At 44.2% G+C, this 22,170-nt stretch overlaps 1 protein-coding gene across 1 annotated transcript in view; it reads left to right on the top strand.

Annotated features, from left to right (window-relative positions):
- The window catches only part of BPNT2 (3'(2'), 5'-bisphosphate nucleotidase 2), a 32,281-nt gene extending 24,403 nt beyond the window's left edge, over positions 1 to 7,878 (top strand). Inside the window, exons 4-5 of the mRNA XM_068234782.1 lie at positions 3,458 to 3,619; positions 7,062 to 7,878. Coding sequence (XP_068090883.1) covers positions 3,458 to 3,619; positions 7,062 to 7,327 — 428 coding nt within the window. The 3' untranslated portion in view covers positions 7,328 to 7,878. The remainder of the gene's footprint in view (positions 1 to 3,457; positions 3,620 to 7,061) is intronic.
- The last annotated feature ends 14,292 nt before the right edge of the window (positions 7,879 to 22,170 follow it).

The raw sequence follows: 22,170 nt of genomic DNA, 5'->3' as shown, positions 1-22,170 counted from the left end.
CCCCTCCCCAACCCCTTGCGCAGCCTGGCCAATCAGTGCCAGGCAGCGCTGAGGGGTGGATCGGAACTCCCTATGACGTCACGACGTCCATGACGTCATCCCGCCCCGTCGCCATGGCGACCAGGGAAGCCCAGCAGGAAATCCCGTTCTGAACGGGATTTCCTGCTTACTCTGATCGCCGAAGGCGATCGGAGTGGGTGGGGGGATGCCGCTGCGCTGCGGCTATCATGTAGCGAGCCCTGGGCTCGCTACATGATTTAAAAAATAAAAAAAATTAAAAAATAGTGCTGCGCCACCTCTTGGGCGATATAATTGTATCGCCCAGAGGGTTAAGGGGCGAAAAGACTGTGGTCCTCAAGTGGTTAAAGGAGTCATCAGGGGAGTAATGGTAAAATAAGTGGTACTTACCGGGGGCTTCCTCCAGCTCCAAGCTCCCAGGACGTCCCTCGCCGCAGCCCTGCCCGCAGCCATTCGCCGCAGGTCCGTCCCTGTTCCCGGCGATGACGTCGGAGCAACCTCCAGGAGGTCGCTCTGTACTGCGCCTGCGCGAGCGGCACTGTCGATCACCGCCACGTGGGCCGGAGCGGACTGCGCAGGCGCACTACTGTGCCTGCGCAGTCCGCTCTGGCCCACGTGCCGGTGATTGACAGCGCCGCTCGCGCAGGCGCAGTACAGAGCGACCTGGAGGTCGCTCCGACGTCATCGCCGGGGACCGGGACGGACCTGCGGCGAATGGCTGCGGGCAGGGCTGCGGCGAGGGACGTCCTGGGAGCTTGGAGCTGGAGGAAGCCCCCCGGTAAGTACCACTTATTTTACTATTTCTCCCCTGATGACTCCTTTAAAGAGTAACTGTTAGGCATTAAAAACAAAATCAATTCTCTATTTCTGTCTGTTGATCATATAAAAAGGAATGCTAAAAAGGCAATGCATAACTTAAGGATTAATCTAATAAAAAAGTAAGATTAATTTTATGTCCCCAGCTCCTTAGTACACAGCCAGTAATCAGCTGCAAAAGAGAAGTTGCAGTGCAGGCTGGGGCGGGGGAAGTTCCTGCACAGACACAGCTAGTTCAGCCTTTTCCTCTCATTGGCTGCCTCCCATGACTGTCCGTGTCTGCCCCCTCCCCACACTCCAGCCCGACAGGCATCTCCGCTGATTCATGTGGGCAGTGGCTGCCACCACCACATCGCATCCATGGGGACTCCTGTCCCTGCTACCATTTCCTTAGGGATTCCCTGCATTTACAATCAACACTTGCTATTGGTGTGGGGAGGAGGGGGGAGTAAGGGAGGAAATGAACTCACCATTGGCTTCAACTGGAGGGAGTAAAGATGGCCCCTGCCAGCGAACAGAATTCTCTCCATTTACCTTTTTTTATTTTATAAAGTTCACTGAAATCAACACTTGGACCGTGCAATACACATGTTATGTAAGTAGAGCTAGTATTTATCTACTTATATATGTTGTTTTTTATCTGGCATAGTATGGCTGACAGCTTCTCTTTAAAGTAAACCAGAGCTCAATGAAATAAAAAGATTTATACATATCTGGGGCTTCCTGCAGCCCCATCCGCTCGGATCGCTCCCAATTCGCCGTCCTCCATTGCCCGCAGCTCCGGTACCGGGTCCCCACACTTCCGTCAGTCGGAGCCAGTCTACGCCGGAGAAGTGCCCCTCTAGGTATCTATGCAAAGAGCGTACTTCTCCTGCATAGACTGGCTCCGACTGACGGAAGTGTGGGGACCCGGTACCGGAGCTGCGGGCAACGGAGGACTGCGACGTGGGAGCGATCCGAGCGGATAGGGCTGCAGGAAGCCCCAGATATGTATAAATCTTTTTATTTCATTGAGCTCTGGTATACTTTAAAGGAAATGAATATGCCAGCCTCCATATGCCTCTCACCTCAGGTTCCCTTTTCACCACCTAAGGACCTCGGGCTTTTTTTACGATTCAGTGCTCTGCAGCTTTAATAGCTCGCTGCAGAGCCGAACAACTTAGCACACAAATGATTCCCTCCCCCTTTTCTGCCCCTCAACAGAGCTTTCTGTTGGTGGGCTCTGATCGCTGCTCCAGAGTTTTTATGGTTTTTTTTTTGTTTGTTTTTTTGTAATTTTTAATAAAATAGTCTATTTTTTTATTTATTTATTTATTTTCCTCCCTCCCTTCCCCCGACAGCCAATCAGGGCGATCCCCTCTCATAGGCATTAGCCTATGAGAGGGGATCACGTTCGGAGTGTCTCCAGGGGACAGCCAAGTCACAGGGCTGTACAACATAAAAAGCCTGCTTTTCTTACAGTCTGCTAGCGGGAAATCACCGCTGGCAGACTGTTGACAGAGCTCTACCACTCCAGTGGGGATGTGCGCGGATGCAAAACACTCCCCCAGGACTTGACGCCAATTGGAGTTAGGCGGTCCTGTGGGAGCCATCTTCCCGACATCTATCGGTGGTCAGGAAGGGGTTAAAATTAGATACTGGTACTTGCCTATGTACTAGGAACGCTCTGGATTCTATAGAGCCTGTAAGTATCTATTTTTTATTTTTTTTTGACCTTTACATTTACTTTAAAGTGCACCTGAGATGAAGGATGCAAAAGGATTTTTACTTACCTGGGGCTTCTGCCCCCGTAGTCTGTCGGCTCCCTCAATGTTCTCCCGGTCCTCTCCATTGTGCCGCTGTGAGCCCTGGTAAAGGGGAGGCGTGCGGCCAGGACCACGCATGCAAAGTAGTCCGCGAATTAGTATAGTAACAGACTACTGCGTATTGATATGATATATAAACCGCCGCCCCACGCCTTTTAGTTTTTGCTATTTTCGCCAAAGTCAGCAGCTGAATGGAGCTGCCGACTTTGGGGGAAAGTCGTCCTGTGTAATACAAGCAACTATGGAAAGATGCATACCATTTTGAAGCTTTTTCTTTCTCCTCTTTCAACTACACATAAACCGCCACCCTACGCCTTTTAGTTTTTGATATTTGCGCGATCGAAATTGCGGCGGCCGCGATTTCAATTGTGAAAATAGCGAAAACTAAAAGGCTTAGGGCGGCGATTTATACATCGTTGGAAAGAGGAGGAAGAGAGCTTCAACATGGTATGCATCTTTTCATATTTTCTGCACTGCTCGGAGTCACTTTTTTTTTTTTACAGATTCATTTGCAGCTCTCTGTAAACTGCAAAGATACTGGTGCAGTATTAAATACTGTAGTAAGAACATGTTATAATTATGACTGTACAGTTACCCTGCTTCCTGTTACAGTAATCAGTGAATTCATCAGAATGTATGTGCTATGAGTTGGACAGTGAACTTTATTTATCTCAAACATCCAATCATTAAATTCTCTCTGCTGTTATATTTTTTTCAGTCAAACAGGACTTACTGGTTTTGTGTTTTTATGTTTAGTTTGTGCTACTACTGAGAATAGATGACGTGATAAACTGTATAATTTAACTTTTTCCCCTCAGCTTGGGCAATGGTAGACGGCGGAGCGAACATAAAAAGAAGGGAAATTTATAATGAGAAAAACCCAACAATTATTGTGTCGAGGAGCCATTCAGGAAAAGTCAAAGATGTCACGCTTAAAACGTTTGGCAATCAAACTAAAATCGTATCTGCTGGAGGATCAGGTTTGTTGTGTACTCCTTCCATATTTCCTAACATGAAGTGTTTGTGTGTGTTCCCTGCATTGGTTGTGCAAATTCTACTTAAAGGACATCTGAAGTGATGGGTATGGAGGCTGCCATATTTATTTGCTTTTATGCAATACCAGTTGCCTGGCTGCCCTGCTGATCCTCTGCCTCTAAAGGTGGCCACTAATGATAAAATTTGCTGAACGATCAAATACAAACGATTCTTCGTATGCACGATCGGAAATGATCGCTTGGGACCACTAATGGGCAAAAATCTCCTAGCCAATCCGATCACATTGATGGGATCGAACCGAAATGTGGATCGATTTCATTAATCTGATCAGATTGGTTAGGAGATTTTTGTCCATTAGTGGTCCCGACCAATCATTTACAATTGTTCATGCAAGGAATTTTTCATAATCAATCGGTCAGCGAATTGTGTCATTAGTGGCCACTTTAAAGAAAACATGTACTGAGAAAAAACGGGCCCTGGGGGGTACTCACCTCGGGAGGGGGAAGCCTCCGGATCCTATCGAGGCTTCCCCCGTCCTCCTGCGTCCCACGGGGGTCCCGCTGTGCCCCTCCGAACGCCGGCGATGTAAATATTTACCTTCCCGGCTCCTGCGCAGGCACTGTGGCGGCGCTGCGCTCCAAAGTAGGTGGAAATACCCGATCTCAGTCGGGTCCGTTCTACTGCGCAGGTGCAAGTCTCCAGTGCCTGCGCAGTAGTACGGACCCGACTGAGATCAGGTATTTCCGCCTTACTTTCGGAGCCGAAACGGCGCCCCCACTGGAGCCTGGAAAGGTAAATATTGAACAGGCTGACGGATTTGTCGGGCTGGCTTTGAAGGGCTGCAGCGAGACCCGCGTGGGACAGAGGAGGACGGGGGAAGCTTTATCAGGATCCTGAGGCTTCCCCCTCCTGAGGTGAGAGCCCCCCAGGGGAAGTTTTCTTAGTTACAGTGTCTCTTTAACACTTTTAGCCACAGACCCCGAACAAGCATGCAGCAGATCAGCTGTTTCTGACATTATTGTCAGATCTGACAAGATTAGCTGCAGGCTCGTTCCTGGTGTGATTCAGACACTACTGCAGCCAAATAGATCAACAGGGCTGCCAGGCAACTGGTATTGTTTAAAAGGAAATAAACATGACAGCACCCATATACTTCTTGCTTCAGGTTGCCTTTAAAACGAGGTGAGAGGGATATGGAAGCAGCCATATTTATTTCCTTTTAAGCCATGCCAGTTTGCCTGACTGTACCTGCTTAGTTTCTGCCTCTAATTCTTTTAGCCACAGACCCTGAACAAGCATGCAGATCTGAGGTTTGTAGTCTGGCTGGACTTGCTGCATGCTTGTTTCAGGTGAGTTATTCAGCATCCAAAGAGATCAGCAGGATGACAGGTAATTTGCATTGTTTAAAAGTAAATAAATATGGCAGCCTCCATATCTCTCTCACTTTAGGTGTGCTTTATAAAATCACAGCTGCACTTCACAGCTAATGGTTGAACACCACCAATATGGCGGCTGACATATTTTTCACTCAAAGGATATCCAAGGCCATGGATTAAAACTAGCTTTGTATACATGGGGCTTCTTCCAGCCCTAACAAGTCACGTGTCCCTCGCCGCAGCTCCGGTCTTCTGGGTCTTGCTGGCAGCCTCTGAAGGATCGCTGACCCCTAATGGATTTGCGTCTTCATGCGCAAAAGATGCCGACCCATCAGGGGTTGGTGATCCTTCAGAGGATGCGATTTGGAGGCGGGAGAAGACCAGAGCTACACATGGGACTTCTAGGGGCTGGAAGAAGCCCCATGTAAGCAAAGCTAGTTTTTATCCATCACCTTGGATATCCTTTAAACAATCCAGAAGGCCTGGCAGTCCTGTTGATCCTCTGGCTCTAATTGGTTTAGCTATAGAGCACAAACTGATATTTCTAGACAAAAGTCTGACAAGATTAGCTGCATGCTTTTTTTCAGGTATGTGATTTGGACACTACTGATGCCAGAATGATCAGTGGGATGCTGGGCAACTGGAATTTTTTTAAAATAAATATGGCAGCCTCCATATGTCTAAAAAAAATCATCAAAATAAGTTGCTCAGGTGTTAGCAAAAATAGAAAAGCAGTTTTATTGGTGAAGTGTACGCAAAAAACAACCCAACAAATTACAAACAATTAAAATCGGCCATATGGGAGCACTCCAGCACACCTTGCTCACTACTGCACTTACACACTCATACACCCAGATCAGTGACGGAAGTTTGCTAACGTCGTGGCGTGTCTGCATTGCATAGTGCAAGTAGAGCTTATGTCTGCGCTGCTGGAGAAAAGCTGCGGACTAGCGGCAGTCCTACCTACATATTGTTTCCCATGCTATCCTCGCGGATCTGCACTGATTTACAATCCCCCCCTCTAAGATCTGGGTGTACTGGTACCAGAAGGGGTGTATGAGTGTGTATGTGCAGTAGTGAGCAAGGTGTGCTGGAGCGCTCTCATATGCCCAATTTTAATTGTTTTTAATTGGTTGGTTTGGCTTTTGTGTGTACTTCACCAATAAAACTGCTTTTCCATTTTTGTTAACACCTTGAGCACTTTATTTTGATGATTTATTGTTAGGATTTTTGTGAAGTCACTCCCTTGTTGGCTTGAGGTACAGGTGGCCTAAAATAAGAGTTGGTCGAGTCAGGCAGGCTTTTTTTTTAGTATTTCTAGCCTCCATATATGTCTCTCAGCTCGGATTCCTCTTAAAGTGTAAATAGGTGAAAACACAGAGGCGCCAACAAGAATAAAATGATTAAAATCCGTTTCAAAAGGGGGAAGTTGGTGGACTCCCCTCCCTCAAAAAGGACCAGACAATGACACGTTACTATAATTTACAGTAACATTTATTAGGAAGCTCCAAGTATGCAACTTAAAGAGGAACTCCCGTGAAAATAATGTAATAAAAAAGTGCTTCATTTTTAAAATAAATATGTATAAATGATTTAGTCAGTGTTTGCCCATTGTAAAATATTTTAATCCCTGATTTATATTCTGACATTTATTATTTGGTGATATTTTTACTGCTGGCAAGTGATGTAGCTGCTGCATGCTGTTTTGGCAGTTGGAAACTGCTGTAAACAGCTATTTCCCACAATGCAACAATGTTCACAGACAGGAAACTGCCAGGAGTACCATGGTCCTCAGAGTTTCTTGTGGGAGGGGTTTCACCACAATATCAGCCATACAGAGCCCCCTGATTATCCGTTTGTGAAAAGGAATAGATTTCTCATGTAAAAGGGGGGTATCAGCTACTGATTGGGATAAAGTTCAATTCTTGGTCGGAGTTTCTCTCTAAAGTGTGTATGAGTGTGTACAGGCATTACATATGCTGTTGTAGTTTGTACTTGTTCACAGATCAGGTAGTCTGAGAAACTGACCGAACCTTCTCTTGTCTTCCAGGTTATAAAGTTCTCTCACTGCTGGATGTGACCGGGAATGAGAAGCAAGAAACAGCAGATGTGTACATCCACATCACCTATATTAAGAAGTGGGACATTTGTGCAGGCAATGCCATACTCAATGCTCTTGGTGGTCACATGACCACTCTTAAAGGAGAAGAGATAATATACACCGGATCAGACGGGAATGAAGGAGGGTTGCTCTCGAGCATTGGAATGGACCATGATGCACTTGTGGAAAAGTTAGCTTCAAAAATAACTAACTAAGAAAACAGAAGATAAAAAAAACAAGATGGTACAATATACTTTTAAAGACTTGGTGCGTGTTTACACAAACTGGATTTAAGTCCATGCTATGACTGTGTCGGTTGTTTGCGCATCAGTATTGGAGGACTTGATTTCTACGTATTTTTCTGCTGTATTATTCTGACTTCACGAAGCTCAGAAGCCAAAATTGATGGCACTTGATTTGGAAGACTGTGTCAGATTGTATTAAAAGTAGTATTGACTTTTGGGGAGTGTGTGATCGTTAACACTGTTCACCTGTTAAGACTCTGCATTAAAGATCCATTGGTGGAAGATTAAAACTTATTTTAAAGTACGATGTAACTTTTTGTTTTTTCCCTTTTATCCACCTCAGCCTTCTCAAAAACGTAATTATATAATATGATAATAAAAACAATTGCCTTGTTACTTTTGGGTCAGATTGAAATGGTGTAACAGAATTGAAAAGTAATTTATGCGAAGAACCTATGTTTTGTAAGAAAATCTGTTGTTAAAATATAGAATAAAGGCTATGGAAGATCAATAGTATACAATGGCTTACAGATTTGTTGCCTGGATGACAGTATATTTATTGCTGAACATTTTCTTTGCAATCCATCATTGATAGAGCAGGCAGGGTAATAAAAATGTGTTCACTTTACACCTCCAACTGGCAGAGAATTTTTTCTTTACGTAAAGCTGAACTTAAGTGACAATTGTAGTGAGAAGAATATGGGGGCTGCCATATGTATTTCCTTTTAAAGAAAACCTAAAGGCAAGTTACAAAAAAAAATAAACAAATTGTTTCACTTACCTGGGGCTTCTACCAGCCCCCTGCAGCCGTCCTGTGCTCTCACCGGTCCTCCATGCAGACGCAGGACGCTATTGCGGAGGGGAATCCGAAGAAGGATACGCGTGGCCAAGGTTGCGTAGGCACAGTGGCCCGCCAACTCTGATTCGGCAAAAACAAAACAAGCTGGCGGCGGGGGAACAGAGGATCGTTGAGGAACGGCGAGGGCACAAGATGGCTGCAGGGGGCTGGTAGAAGCCCCGGGTTTTTTTGCTTGCCTTTAGGTTTCTTTTAAACAATGCTAGTTGCCTGGCAGCCCTGCTGATCTATTTGGCTGCAGTAGTGGCTGAATAACACCAGAAACAAGCATGCAGCTAATCGTGTTAGATCTGACAATAGTGTCAGAAACACCTAATCTGCTGCATGCTTTTTCTCAGGGTCTATGAAGAAAGGTATTAGAGGCAAAGGATCAGCAGGATTGCCAGGCAACTGGTATTGCTTATAATGAAATTAATATGGCAGCCTCCATATACCGCTCACTTGAAATGAGAGTAGGTACGGAGGCTGCCATCTTCATTCCCCTATAAACAATGCCAGTTGCCTGTTATGCTGAGCTTTTGGCATAAGTTGTTTTTGAGTCGAATACCTGCATCAAGCAAGCAGCAAGTAAGGTCAGAACAGAGTCAAACTCTCCGATCTGCATGCCCATTCTGGGCCAATGAGAGGCTAAGCCAGTGGCGTAGATAAAGAGCCCCCCAGATAAAGAGCCCCCCCATGCACAGGCTTAAGGCCTCAAAATCTCCCAAGGACATCTTCAGCGTAAAAGGTTCAATCAGAGGAGGGAAACGGTTTGTTAAAGGAACCCTATCAAAGTAATGAAGTTTCTGTCAACAGTATGAATGTGGTAACAACTGTAAAAATGTACCTTTTAGAAGGTGTCCCCGTTATACAGTGATGGCGAAGCATGATGGACTAGGTCATTGTCACTGGTGATTCCACTTATTGAGAAATATAGTGGATTATTCTACTTTCAGGCTCCCCCCACACCAGAGCGTGTTATGAAATGTGTGACCTGCCACAGTAAGTTAGTGTGAGACAACCTCTCTCGCTCCTGTTCTTCCTGGCCAATAGTTTGAAAGAGGCGCAAGAGTGTCTCTCCCTCCTCTCAATCCTGATCCGTTCTGCAGCAGGTACACGAACAGCCGCCAAGTCATTCTTCTGAATTAAGCCGAGGCAGAAAGTGTATAAAGGGCGTCTGTAAGATGCATTAAAAAAAAAAAAAAACACACTGCACAGCAATATTACATGCTCTGTTCATTCATAGTTGTCACCACATTCATTCATGCTGTTGACAGACACTTCATTACTTTTAATAGTGTTTCTTTAATGATACCTCTATTCAACGCACATATAGAGATGCTCATTACCAGTAAAGCACCCATGAAAAACTAAAAGGAGGATCCCTAGTGGACCCCCTCTGGTCCAGGGGCACTGTTGCGGTCACAACCTCTGCATCCCCTACTCAAAGCCACTGGGCGCGGGCGTCAGCATAGAAGTCAGGCAACTGGCATTATTCAGAGAATGAAGATGACAGTCAACGTATTATTCATACTTTGCGGTTCCCTTTAAAGCACAGGTCTAAGTATACCATATGGCAAGTAGAAATCTGAACATGCAGCTAGCATTCTATCTGGTGGTATCGCCTAAAGAAACTGAGGTACAGATGTTAATGTAGCAGTTTGTTTGGGCAGATCTGCTGTCAGGCTCGGCTTCATTGTGTTGTTCAAACTGAAGGCGACAACACACCGACAGAGCCGTCAGAGAAGATAGCAGAGCTGCCTGAAGCGGCTGGAGAAGGGTCTCCTGATCTAGTACTTAAATAGGATACCCCACCTTTAATTAGAATGAGCTATCCATTCAGTTCATCTTTATACATTTCAAAGATTTTTCCCAACTTTCATATTTCTTCTTTTGTGTTTTTATCTGCATTATCAACTTTATTTACAGGTTATTTATTAGCCCGATTCTTATTGGATGGGTTGGCTTGCAGATTACTGCAAGTTATTACACTAGAGTTGCAACGTTTCCTGCTTTGTGCAGCTAACAACCCTTGCAAGATTTGGGTGTTACTATGCAGGCCATAGTTTACAGTAGGAATTGTCAATGAGATGGAAATAATTCGGGGTGGATGCAGGATTGTGCAAATGTATGCAGCTTGAAAAACGACCAATCGATCCTACTTTGGTCAATTTTCAAGCTGCATATATTTGCGCAAGTGCTTCAAAAAGCTGTTTTGGGTCACAGGCTCTTTTAGTATTTCTAATTGCTTGGAATTATAAATCAACTGTATTGAGTATCTTACAAAAGTAGCCATCTTGGTGATGTTTTGGGGGTCAGTATCCTGTTGGATTACTGCCCTGCGGCCCAGTTTACTGCAGGGAGGTATCCTGTGCTGCTTCAGTGTGTTTCAGTGCATTTTGGCGTTCATAGTTCCTTCAATGAACTGTAGCTTCCCAGTGCTAGACGCACTCAGGCAGCCTCAAACCATGACACTCTCACCACCATGCTTGACTGTAAGCAAGACACAAGTCTTTGTATGCCTCACCTGGCTGCTGACACACTCACATTTTGACACCATCTGAACCAAATAAGTTTATCTTGGTCTCACCAGACCATGGGCCGTGGTTCCAGTAATCCATGTCCTTTGCTCGTTTTCAGCAAACTTCAGGCTTTCTTGTACATCACCTTTTGAAGAGGCCTCTTTCTGGAATGACAACCATGCAGACCAGTTTGATGTAGTGAATGGTCTGTGCACTAACAAGCTGACTCCCCACCCCTCACCTCTGCAGCAATGCTGCCAGAGATCCCATATCTATTGCAAAACACAACCTCTGGATATGATGCTGAGCAAGTGCACATAACGTCTTTGGTCAACCATGGTGAGGTCTCTTCTGAGTGGATTCTGTCCTGTTAAACAGCATACTACACCTCAGTTTCAGGTTTTTCTTCTTTCATACCAGGCACACCCCAATTAGATATAACTTCTGAACATGCTCCTGACATTCTTTCTACTATAGAAATCAAATATTCTTCAGAACATTGCAGTAATTCTCTTGTTGGATACTTTGCTTATGCTCTTCGGTCCAATAAAAACCAGCTTGATGGAGTCTTGGGGCTGTGGTGGCCACTCCATGTTTACAGCCTACCATAGTTTATTTTTTCAAAGGTAGTTCCGGCATGGGTTGGACTTATGTTTTGGGTCATCATCTTGCTGATCTTCTCTACATTGGTAATGACTATGCAGTTTATACTTGTTGCTGGCCGTCAATCTGGCATACCAGATTATGAATGAGGAGCAAAGGATGGATTCTATGGTAGTGGTATATTTACATCTCATTGATTATCCCTACTGTCAGAGGTTCCCCCAGTTTGAGTGCTTTCATTGTGGAAGGAGTCCGCAACCACGACTTCTTGATTTATTTTGCCTATTTTTTGTAAGAAAGACCTCATTTTAAAGCAAACCTGTGACATTTGAAAATGAAAAAGTCACATATTTACCTCTGTAGACGGATGCATGTGGATCCTCCAGAGGCTTGCTGTCCCTTCCCACCTTGCTGTTCCAGCGGTGGGACCACCGGAAGCTCATAGCCGCGCTACCATACGAAAATGAGTGTGGTTGCAATGTTTGGCTCCATGCTACTGTATGGAGCCAAACAAACTAAGGGCTTTGGAGGGTACCAGCAATGGAACAGTGGGGAGGAGGGGGGCAGGGAAGCTTCTAAATTATTCAGTCTTCCCCCTACTTAGGTAAGTGTTGTAGTCTGTGTCTCTTGTTTTGTTAATTTACTTTTTTTTTTGCTATTTTTATGGAAACAGTACTCTCTGTAGTGCAAATATAGAATAGTACCGCAGAGTGTTCTAACACTACTTTTATGCAGAGGGATTTGAAAGTAGTAAGTAGAAGTAGGGATGCCTGTCGAAATTGGTAGCAACAACTTGCAAGGCTTGATCAACCTCCATTGCTGCAGGATAGGCTTTAAATGGATTAAAAAAAATCTACATTTTATGACTATTCAACATCCATAATGAATAGCTGCCCATTTATAGCAGAATTATGCATATCTTGTATGGACATGCACTTTTTAATTGGATTCATCAAAGTCATTTCTCTAAAGTGGAAAAAACCCTGTGGTCCTCGATTACAGGATGTCTCTCATTTTCACTTAAACTGTATTTAACATTTGTGTTGAGCATAAATAAAACAACGGGGTTATCTGATATACTGTATAGTGGAAAATTGTTTTTTGAAACCTTTCTTTTCTTTTTAATTAAGTGCTGCAATTGATATCTGTTTTAGGAAGGGGGAGGGGGTAGAGTTTTGGATCTTTTCAGTTAGCAGCTCCCTGTCTGAAAGATTTATCCTAAAATGTCACATATTAGTAGGTCACTGACATGGAACAAATATAAACCACCCAAACCAGGGCTGGACTTACCATAAGGTGCTGTAGGCACGTGCTTACAGGTGCCTGATGATGGATAGGCAGCACACTCTCCTCCCTGAGCGCCTCCTTCCCTATGCAGAGTCCTGATAAGAGTGTAAATGAGAGGTTACTCACGCTGCTCTCAGCATTCCACTGACGAGATCTCCCTTCAGTCAGGAGCACCTGGCTACCTAATACTAAGGGGCACCTGTAGCTACCTGTGACTGGCAAAGGAAGTAAGGGAGAAGGGACAGCCATGACACTTGCAGTACCATTTGGCGGGGGTTTGTTGGTTCATGGAGGGCAAAGTCTAATGCTAGGTACACACTATGAGATTTTCTGGCAGATTTAGGGCCCGTTTCCACTATCGCGGAAACCGCCGCGATTCCGCAGTTTCCCCGCACATGAATCGCACGGGGAAACTCTGCCATAAGGGAGAATGGCGCCGCTGGCCGAATCGCTTGCGGTAGTGATTCGGCCGGAACCCCCCGCAGAATTTGCTCGGGAGGCTGCGATTCCCATAGACGTGCATGGCACGGGTCATGGGATTCGCCTGCGAACTCGCCCACCCGCTCAGTGCACTAGTGGAAACGAGCCCTTGCTGTCAGATTGATTATTTCCAACGTGTCCGATCTGATTTCCGAGCATTTTCTGAGCAATTTCCTATTGAAGTGAACGGAAAATAGACGGAAGTCCATCGGAAAATGCTTGGAAATCAATCGTAAATCAGATCGGACATGTTTGAAATAATCCATCTGACAGTAAATCTGCCAGAACGTCTCATAGTGTGTACCTAGCATAAGGTGTCAGGGCATCTGTGCCTATAGGCTCCTGTGATGTAAATCCTGGCCTGACCCAAACTCTGGAAAAGGGAAACTGTGGAAAGAAGGATAGAGGCAGTGCTCAAACTGTGCTTTGTTGAAAATGGGTGAGGCTGGGTGTGTCGGGGTTAAAATGGTATGGGCAAGTAAGGGTTACATGCTTTTCATTGAATTCCCTCCTCCCCCCACCTACAGGTACCATATCACAACACAGCTAATTTTTCCTCTCACACTTTGTGCACATGGCATCATCCTGAGTCAGTTGTCCCAGAAGGTTGGTGCGCTGTTAGTATATTGGGAGCTGGAGTAAGGGCTGGTTCACACTCGAGCACTTTTCAGTGCTTTGCTGATTGCCAGTGATCAGCAAAGCGTTGTTAATAATGTATCCCTATGGCATCATTCCCACTGCACTGTTTGCATACATCGCAAACGAGCTCTGTGCAGTATTTTGGGGGCGATTGCGATGTGGTTCTTGTTCTATTGAACAGGAATCACAAATGCAGATCGAGGCAAAATTGTGTAAGATCGCGATTGTGGTTGCGAATGTGACTTGCATTCCCGGTAGGAACCAGCCCTAAGGGTGTTGGGATACAGCAGGAAGCATATTATGAAGCACTTCTCTACATAAGTCTCACACAAAATAATATTTGTTGAAGTGCTCTCCTAAGTGTATTCTCAACTACTTATGCAATATTTAGGACTGGTGAGCTGTATATACTGAAGAAGCCTTTCAGTTAAAGGAGAACTGTAGTGAGAGGTATATGGAGGCTGCCATATTTATTTCCTTTTAAGCAATACTAGTTGCCTGGCAGCCCTACTGGTCTGTTTGACTGAAGAAGTGTCTGAATCACATCCGAAACAAGCATGCAGCTAATTTTGTCATATCTGTCAAAATTGTCAAACACATAATCTGCTGTATGCTTGTTCAGGGGCTATGGCTGATAGTATTAGAGGCAGAGGACTAGCAGGACAGCCAGGCAACTGGTATTGCTTAAATGGAAACAAATATGGCAGCCTCCATATCCCTCTCACTACAGTTCTCCTTTAAAGTGAACTCGAGGTGAAAGTGACATGGAGGCTCCCATATTTATTTTCTTTTAAGCAATACCAGTTGCCTGACTGCCCTGCTGATCCTCTGCCTCTTGTAGCCATAGACCTTGAACAAGCATGCAGCAGATCAGGTGTTTTTGACAATATTATCAGATCTGACAAGATTAGCTGGATGCTAGTTTCTGGTGTAATTCAGACAATACTGCAGCCAAATAGATCAGCAGGGCTGACCAGGCAACTAGTATTGTTTAAAAAGGAAATAAATATGTCAGTTTCTACAGTATATCACTCTAACCTTGGGTTCACTCTTTAAAGGATACCAGAGTTGAATGAAGTAGGAGAAAGGGGGGGGGGGGGAGGAGGCATGTACTGGCAGCTGTCATGATGCCCACCGCTCCCCTTGTTCTCTTCTCTGCACCTTCAATCCTACATAATACCCCCTGGCAGCCTCTTCTGGAGTCGGGCATTAGTGCGCAGGCGCTGACCTGGCTGTGTGTCCTACAAGTCGCGCCCAGGAGCGCACTGAGCATGGGCATGATGTCATGACCACTGAATGCAGTGCGTGCACCAGATAATGCCCACATTAACAGTACAGTGAAGCATACTTTTCATTGACTGTAAGCTTCACTCTATGCGCTGCTTTCCCATTCTGTTTCCCCTGTTACAGGGAATGCAACGCAACTCAACCCTCAATGTGAACCTAGTCTAAATGTTGGTTTTGTTCGTGCTTGAAGTATCATTATAGCCATGAAGCTGTCATAGCATTTACAGTATATATATATATTTTTTTTCAATAAATGTGTTAAAATATTGTTGTTCAGTATTTGCAGTTTTACAATAAAGTTTTATTTTTTTTATAAATGTGTCAAAAATGCCGGTACTGTAGTGAGTGGTGTGGGAGGATAATTTTGTTGTTTTTCTTTTTTAGTAATGTTTATATACAGTATTATTGTCTCCATCTGGTGCAAGCCCCTGACTGAAGCAGGACCCTCATCTTTGGAGTGTTTGAGAAATAGCAATGATTAAACAGATCACTCTAGCACAGGAAGTTCATGTAATGCTCACTTGCAGATTACGCGCACACAAAGAATAATAGAATAATGTTTTGAAGGCAAAAGTGGAGCCCTTCTGTGAAAATCCTTTGCTTAACTCCAGTGCAACCTGGAATTACCTTTAAATGCCTCTCAAAGAAATTAAGCAACTATTCATAGAAAGTTGGTAGCTGTTTCCTGAAAGTGACATTAAAAGCCTGGCGTGGGCAACAAGACAAAATGTGAGGGTTGATTTCTGTTGGGGTTTTATCCGCATCATGTTTGGCACAAATAAAGACAGTTCATACAGTGACAGCGTGAAACATTTTACTAATCACTATTGATTGTATTTTGTCTTTTTCAATACAGGCTTCCACAGTCCCTACAGTGGCAAACAAACCGAGCTATTGAAGGTGAACAATAACAGCCAGTAACAACTCTAGGTTATTTTAGAGACCCCATGCCAGGCAGCTGCCTTTCACCTCAACAATAACGTCCTCAGAGGCTTTAACCTTCTACAGTATTCCCCTCCAGTCGCTCAGTGTAATGCATACGCCCAATCACGTCTATAGAGTTGGCTATTTTCTCTTAACAAAACATCAATTGTCAGCTGTCAATTGACTTTCTTAAAAAAGATTGTCTCCCATATTTGGCGTAGCACAGGATGGACTTTATATGTGACCTGTAAAAATGCACGTGTCGTGGCTCAGCTGTGTTTTGCCCTGGACTGAAAACAAATCAATAATATAGACCATCACTGATTTTAACTGTTTGCTTTTATGGTTGTAATTGCCTGAACCCAATGTCTGCATGATGATGTGGCTCTGTACATTTTATAAAGGCTTTCTATATACCAGCGGATTTGGCTGTAAGCCTGGCTTCAGGGGCATAAAGAAATCATTTGCATATTCAGTAGTGATGCATTGTGGGAGACCACAGCCGTTCACTTAAAGAGAGTCTTTCTGCTATTTAGTTTAAAGCGGATCCGAGATAAAGAAAACTATACCAAGTAACTTGTCTATATTTCTTATCTAAAGTTTAGATAGTTTACACAGCAAATCTGGTTGCTAACAGCTTTAATAGAATATGATTATTTCTTCCTGTGATACAGTGACAGCAGCCATGTTGTTTGTAAACATTACACAGAGGCAGGCTTATCTGCATCTTGAGCAAAAGAACCTAATCCCCCCTCCTCCTCCCCTCTGCCTCTCAAATCTCTGGCTAATAATATCTCCCCCTCCTCCTGCCCAGACTGAGCTCCCATGAGCCCTTGCTACTGTCTGAAAGTGCCTTGGCTCTCTGAAAACCTGTGGGCGTGGTTTATTTCGTTTATAGGGAATTAGAGTATTAAAACAAAAAAGTATTTGGCTTCAGGAATGCCCTATAAACAATAGGAAAGGAACACAATTATGCAATGAGTAAAAGTTAATCTCGGATCCACTTTCAGCAGTATGAGGAGAGGTGAAATGCTGCATTCCCGCGGCAAAACGAGGGCTTTATACCACCCAAGTCCCAGAGGCAAAATGCGGGCAGTGCTTCCTGAAAGAGGCAGAGCTTTGTGCTGTAGCTCTGCCTCTACTACAGTCAATCGCTGCCTCTCCCCGCCTCTCCCCGCCCCTCTCAGTTTTCCTTCACTGAGAGGGGCAGGGAGAAGCAGAGATCCGTGTGCAGATTGACGTCAGTAGAGGCAGAGCTACAGCCCAAAGCTCTGCCTCCACGGGCAGCAAAATCCATGACTTTGAAAGTCGTGGCTGTTTGCCCTGGGATTTGGGTGGTATAAAGCCCTCGTTTTGCTGCAGGAATTGCAGCGTTTCACCTCTCCTCATACTGCTTAAACTAAATAGCCGGTAAAAACCAAGAATTATTTTCGTTTCAGACTCTCTTTAAAGTTGAATTATCGCAAGTACCTTTTGTTTTATGAAGGCAAACTACACTGAGTATTGCTTTTTAGTAGGAGGGCTTTTCAGTCTCTTTTAGTCCCCTAAGCTATCCTATATTTGGGTCACCCCGAGCTGCTTGGTTATTCTGTTGAATTGCCTGAAAATATTCTTGCATTATTTAATCACACTTCACATGAATCTTTTCTCATGTTAAAGACCATGTTAGAAATCTAGACTGATGGGTCTGGACTCTGGATGGATGTCAGTGTTGTACAAAAACAATTGGTACTTACTTATTGTACTGTCTACCAAATAAGCCGATTTAAAAATCGGCATATTGTTGGAAAGCTAGGAATCGTGGCTTTCAGTCGCACTATGCCCTGCATTAGTGTGATACTCCGTTACTGAGTCAGGGGGTGTTTAACGAGGGGTGCCCACTGTGCCTGGCTGGCAGCAGCACTAACCTGAGAACCCGCAGCCAGGGCAGGTTCAAGTAACAATTGGGCCCTAGGGGCCCCCCAACAGACACCCCCTGACCAAAAAGCGCCATTAGAGGCCCTTTGTTGCAGCCAAATTCCCTCCTGGGCCCCTGAGCTGGCTGCTGACCCTCCCCCAATCACCTCCCAACTTAACAGACTCTGCAGAGTCCCTGGGGAGCAACAGTTAAGATGGGGGAGGGACACCTTGGGGGCCCCTACAGGCTCTGGGGCCCTGGGGCAATTGCCCATTTTTTCCTATGGTAGCTTCAGCCCTGCCCGCAGCCCAGCTAGCAAAGTGAAGGGGCGAGGGTTCTGGTGTGCACTATCCTAGTGCACATAGAGTTAGAATAAAAAAATGTCCAAGCAACTAGAGGACTGAGCCCGCAGCCCAGCGAGCAAAGAGAGCGGGCAAGGAGACAATGATTCCAGTAAAGCGGGGAATAGCACTTTATAAGGAATAGACACTCCTTATTCAACACCCCCCAACTTAGGAACAATGCATTACACCGATGCGGAGCATAGTACAAATGAAAGCCAAGAATTTTCACGCTCCAACCATATGTAGATTTCCAAAGGGGAGTGAAGGTCTTTTAAACAACAGGCAGTCAAATTCGGTAAATGATGTATGTAAGTACCCCAAAAAATTATTGCAATTTAGTTATAATACACAAAATACAAACATAACATACAATGAAAATGTACATTCATACCCAACTACGTCAAACCCGACAACCACCCCTCACCAATTAGACTCCACATTCCTCCCCTTCCAGTGGTGTAGCTACAGAGTTAAGACCCTAGCACTGAATACAGCCACTGAATACAGCCACTGAATACAGTCTTAACTCTGTAGCTACACCACTGGAAGGGAAGGAATGTGGGATCCGTTTGGTGAGTGTACTGGTTAAGGGCTCTGCCTCGGACAAAGGGGACCTGGGTTCAAATCTTGACTCTTCCTATTCAGTAAGCCAGCACCCATTCAGTAGGAGACCTTTATCACTGCTACTGCCTATAGAGTGCAACCTAGTGGCTGCAGCTCTGGTGCTTTGAGTCCGCCAAGAGAAAAGCACAATATAAATGTTATTTGTCTTGTCTTGATTGTACTTAACAATTATACCATACAAAGTGCCCAGACTTGCTTTCTTAGGACTGTTGCAGTGCGAAAGAGTTTTGAGTAAGGAGAGGGGAATAGTTTAATGACTACTATTATGCAAAGCAAATATAAAGGTAATCATCACCACTACAGAGCTCATGAAGAGCTGATGCAACAGTTAAAGGAGGGACCTAGGGGGCCCCTCTGCTGCTAGGACCCAGGCGCAGTTGCAATTTCTGCACCCCTGTTACTACGCCACTGTCCCCACCCCACAGAAATACACACGACCCATTTGTTTTTCAGTTTCATTGTACTAAATTGAACAATGTCATATTGTACTAAGTTAATGGAAGACGTAACCTTATGCCGGGAATACACGGGACGTTTCCGCGGCTCGATTATACCACCGGATCGATTCCCGCTCTTCGCCGAGGGCGATTCTCTTATCTTCTGCTCGTTTTCTTTATCTTTTTCTATTGTCCCGCCCACGGTACCGATCGCGGAATTGATGCGGCGGGTGATCGGACAAGACGGAAATTATGAATCGAGCCATCAAATGGCTTGATCGTGCCGCGGAAACGCACCGTGTATTCCCGGCATAACTCTTACAGAAATATGAGTATTTAGAGAATGCAGTGGTGGGATCTAAGAATTAACTTTTAATTTAGAGACTGTTTCAACCCACAGTACTTTACTGCTATAACCCACGGGGTAAAAAAAGAATATGTTGGCGCTTTATACATTAATAATAATATTTACATACACAGTAGAAAAAAAAACTTTTCTCTTTTACGACCACTAGAGGGCAGAAAAACCTTATTTTTTTTTTTATTTACTTAATGTGTTTGATGTCCTGTCTTCTCCTGTAGTGTGTGTTAGAATCCCAGTAAAAGATGTACACATTCCTCTATGAATATTTCTGCTCAGATATGTCTAGTTTCGTATGCCTAGTTTTATATATAGTATATTTACACTGTGAATAGCATCCAGAAGTACAAGTTTGTGAACGTAGTTGTGTAGCACTCTCTCCGGCTTACTCGGTAGGATGGATGTGCCCAGGCAGATCCAGCAGCACCACGGATAAACTGTCTGTAGAATCAGGAAGCCGGCACCATCTGAATAGTATTTAACCATTGAAATAGTATTTAACACTCTTTTTAATTAATTTTAGTACAGAAAACACAGCGTTGCTTGACAAAGGAGATACCCTCCAAAACGTTGCTCTTTATGCTGTACTAAAATTAAATAAAAAGAACTTTACATACTATTCCAATGGTGCTGGCTTCCTAATTCTGTAGTACAAGTCTGTGCAGACAATGTATTCAGTTACTGAACAAGTAAGTTGAATAGTTAAAGAGACTCCGAAGCGAATACATTTTGCCATTTTTACCTTATAATTCGCTTCAGGAGTCTCAAACACTTCTTTATTTCCCCTCAGACTTAACTAATGTACAGAAGCAAAAAAAGGACAACCCAGCATGCCCGGCAACTTCCTTTTTGCGGCAACGTACCAAATAAGAGTCAGGTAAACTGGGGAATGATCATTTATAAACAAGAAAAGTAATAGAGATTTTAAGTTTTGGATTGCCTGATTAGCATCCTTATTACTTGTTTACCAGATAAAAATAAAGAATTGATTTTTGATCTTATGCCGGACAGTTACACTTTAAGAAAGACTAATGGACAGATTCAGAGTGAGCAGAGGCAGGATAACAAACAGTATAACAAACAAATACATCCAAAGGGATGTGGGGATGCCTCTTACTATTGTAATGCCGTCACTGCACAGAACAGCTTGTAACAAATCAGAGACAGCTCCACACTCTTCTGCTGTTACTGAACAGGTTTTTGTGCATTGAAGCATAGTATTTTAGGAAATTACTGAACTTCTACTGCACCTGTGAAAATATTGATTAATTAGCAAAAGAAGGTTAAAATACCGATTGCAGTATTTTCCCATCTTGTTTTTTTTTTTTTTTTTATCGCACAACCTTTGATGAATTGATGCCTATGTGTCTGACTGTGTGACATGAGGACAGACACGAGGACAGACACTGGTGGCAGTGTAGCACGTACCTTACGTGACCACTAGAGGCCTCTAATGTAAATAACTCACACAGGCCCAGGCACTCAGAAGTGAAGAGAGAGGAAGCAGATGCTGGAACCGTTCCATGAACAGGTGATAGTAGCTGCTGCATTGCTGATCACAAAATTAAATGTTAGCAACATGATCCCGATCCACCAAAATCAACTGAAATTTTATGTCCCGTACCATTGATCGAATCAACCCATTTTGGCCAAAAATTGGTTGGTTAGAAATAATTAGCTATTGATTCCTAGCCTAGAGGGCAGTTTTGCAGGGTCAGAAGAAATTGTACGAATGACACAGATTATTGGAAGCAGTCTGAATTACTGCAAGATCAATTTGTAGCAAAGGATTATGATAAAAAAAAATATTATAAGAGAGGAATAAAGTCCTGCAAGAGGGGAGAGAGGGAAAGCTTATTAAAAAAAATGTAAATCCAATTGTATCTAAGATGGAATTTTCTTCTGTTATCACTTTTTCTAAGGATCACAGTAAATTTAGGGGACAGAGGCAGGCCACCTGGCAGGTCTGTTCGAGGTCGCGCTGTCGTGATTTTGTGCGGCCCTCGACCAAAGTACAGTGTTCAGAAGAAGGCACGTGCCATCAACTCCCAATATTGTCAGGACGTAGTTGACTACTTAACACAGAACATCTCATCTTTCTCAGCTTCCGCAAGGAAGCGTGACATATCTTCCTCCTTCTGCTCTGATTCTGGCACCCCACTTAACACTCAGTCGGCCGCCACCACCAAAGTGCCATCACCTCAGGGCTCAGCGGTGTGGAAATTGGCAAAAAACAAAAAGACCGCAGCATCTACCCCCCCACACCTCTAACCCCCCATTAACTCCCCTCCCCAAGTACTCTCATCCCATGACAAACATCGAAAGGTCTGAGATTTCCAAAGCCACATGGAAATAGAAAATAATCACAAACATAACATACTCTTAACTTTAGGCCTTAGGGTTGTATAAGTTCCTGTCGGCCCAGAGAGCCCAGCAACTGTTCAGTGGCATAACACGACAAATATTTAAAGGATGCCATGAACTCCTGGATTTGGCAGTCAGTGAAGGTATGTAAAATATAGGACTTCCACTTCTTGAAGAATTTTTTGACACATGTGTCTAGATGTGTCAAG

This window comes from Hyperolius riggenbachi, chromosome 5 (assembly GCF_040937935.1).
Source record: "Hyperolius riggenbachi isolate aHypRig1 chromosome 5, aHypRig1.pri, whole genome shotgun sequence".
NCBI classification, from domain to species: Eukaryota; Metazoa; Chordata; class Amphibia; order Anura; family Hyperoliidae; genus Hyperolius; species Hyperolius riggenbachi.
Note: the sequence above shows the minus strand (reverse complement) of the source record. Positions and strands in the feature narration are given on the sequence as shown.